General features: G+C 39.2%; 1 protein-coding gene across 1 annotated transcript in view; it reads right to left on the bottom strand.

Moving 5' to 3' along the window:
* LOC111438664 overlaps positions 1-1,408 on the bottom strand; it is an 8,052-nt gene extending 6,644 nt beyond the window's left edge. Inside the window, exons 1-2 of the mRNA XM_023076543.1 lie at positions 1,249-1,408; positions 492-944 (exon numbers count right to left, since the gene is read on the bottom strand). Coding sequence (XP_022932311.1) covers positions 492-920 — 429 coding nt within the window. The 5' untranslated portion in view covers positions 921-944; positions 1,249-1,408. The remainder of the gene's footprint in view (positions 1-491; positions 945-1,248) is intronic.
* Positions 1,409-1,632: the final 224 nt, after the last annotated feature.

The following is a 1,632-nucleotide window of genomic DNA, read 5'->3' as shown; positions in this document are numbered from 1 at the left end:
AAAAAAAAAAAAAAAAAAAAAAAAAAAAAAAAAAAAAAAAAAAAAAAAAAAAAAAAAAAAAAACACACACACACAAACAGACGAACAAATAAAGATAATCTAGTAATTATGTAATTTTTCTTTCTTTGATGAAAACAAGCTTTCATTAAATTACTGATTAGTTCTTTTGGGAGGGGGTTATCTCTTCCCCTGCCATTTGGGTTGTTTTTTTTTTTTTTTTTCTATTCTCTTAATATACGTACAGGTTTCTTATCCAATAATAACAATAGGCCGCCTAATTGAGGTTGTTCTAATAGTATAATTACAAGAAAAGAATCAAGGAAGAGCACTCCAAAAAAATTACAGATGTATTCATTATCAATGCAAACTGAAATTCTCATTCATACAATGAAAATCAAAATGCCCCGGCGATCAGGTGAACAGGGGAGCACTGAGTTGCAATTTTTTTTTTAAAAAAATCCTCCAAGAGGGAACTGAGAAATAAACCTTACCATGGTAGCAATTCGCTTGTTTGAAGCCATGAGGACCTTTCCATGGTCATCTAACACAAACCCAGCTGGCGGTTTCGGCAACGTCGTCGGGTGGTACGACAAATAACTGGAATTGGAAGTAGAGCTCGAGGGTCCAGCCTCATCGACACTAAAATCGTCCCCAACTTCAATGTCTCTAGGATTGAAAACCTTGGTATCTCCCTTACCCTTTTTCTTCCTCTTCTTAGAAGCGGTGGAGGCAGACTGTTTGGGCGACGGTCCAGGTTGAGAATTGGAAGCTCGGCAAATACACAGTGGCCAGGTGGGAAGGTTCAAGTTAAGAAAATGGACGGAATTGGAAGGCCGCCGTCTGAGGCTAAAATACGTGCGAGATAGCGAAGAAGCAGTAACAGAATCCAAGAAGGAAGGAATAGAGATACACAGCGCCATGCTTACTCGTTCGTCGCTCCTCCCCTATAGAGATCGAAAGCGTAAGTAGAAATCTCGAGTAATCAAAATGAAATCATCCTCGTTGAAACTCCCGAATTAGGGAAGATTTCAATCAGAACAATCATTCATCGTTGTTGGCTTAAACAGAAAAAATAAAATTCGAAATTGAATCTCATCTGAAATCCCGTTTCGTCTAAAAAATTATCCGTCCAAAATCTCTCGGAAATTGAAGGATTTTAGATTATAAATTTAAACCCATCCAAATTGACCCTATTTTCGAACGGGGAACTGAAGAAATCAAAATGAAGAAGAAAAAAGAAAACGGTACCTGCGGAAGAAAGAGTGTGGGCGGGGTTTGGAAACGAGCAGAAGAAGACTGGATAGTCGTGGCTGCTGGCGCGGTTGTAGCGTATAGGGAGATAGCATAGAGGGAGTGCCGGTGTGAGTATAGAGGAAGGGGGGGAAATATAGGGATGTTTGGCCGACCATTTTGAAGTTAGATGCTTGTTTCTATGTTTATTGAGGAAGTCCACCATTATGGACTAACCACATCGTATTTTAGGATCACTATGACGTCACCATTATATGCATGTTCTTGTCGTAACATCGTACAAATCCGTACCATCATAAAAAGAGGGTATCTTCTCATGCATGAACACACAACGATGCATGAGGTCCTAACGTTTTTCTCTCATTATCACGCAACACAACC

The sequence above is a fragment of the Cucurbita moschata genome, unplaced genomic scaffold, assembly GCF_002738365.1.
Source record: "Cucurbita moschata cultivar Rifu unplaced genomic scaffold, Cmos_1.0 Cmo_Scf00080, whole genome shotgun sequence".
Classification (NCBI taxonomy): Eukaryota; Viridiplantae; Streptophyta; class Magnoliopsida; order Cucurbitales; family Cucurbitaceae; genus Cucurbita; species Cucurbita moschata.
This window is presented reverse-complemented; position numbering and strand designations above follow the sequence as displayed.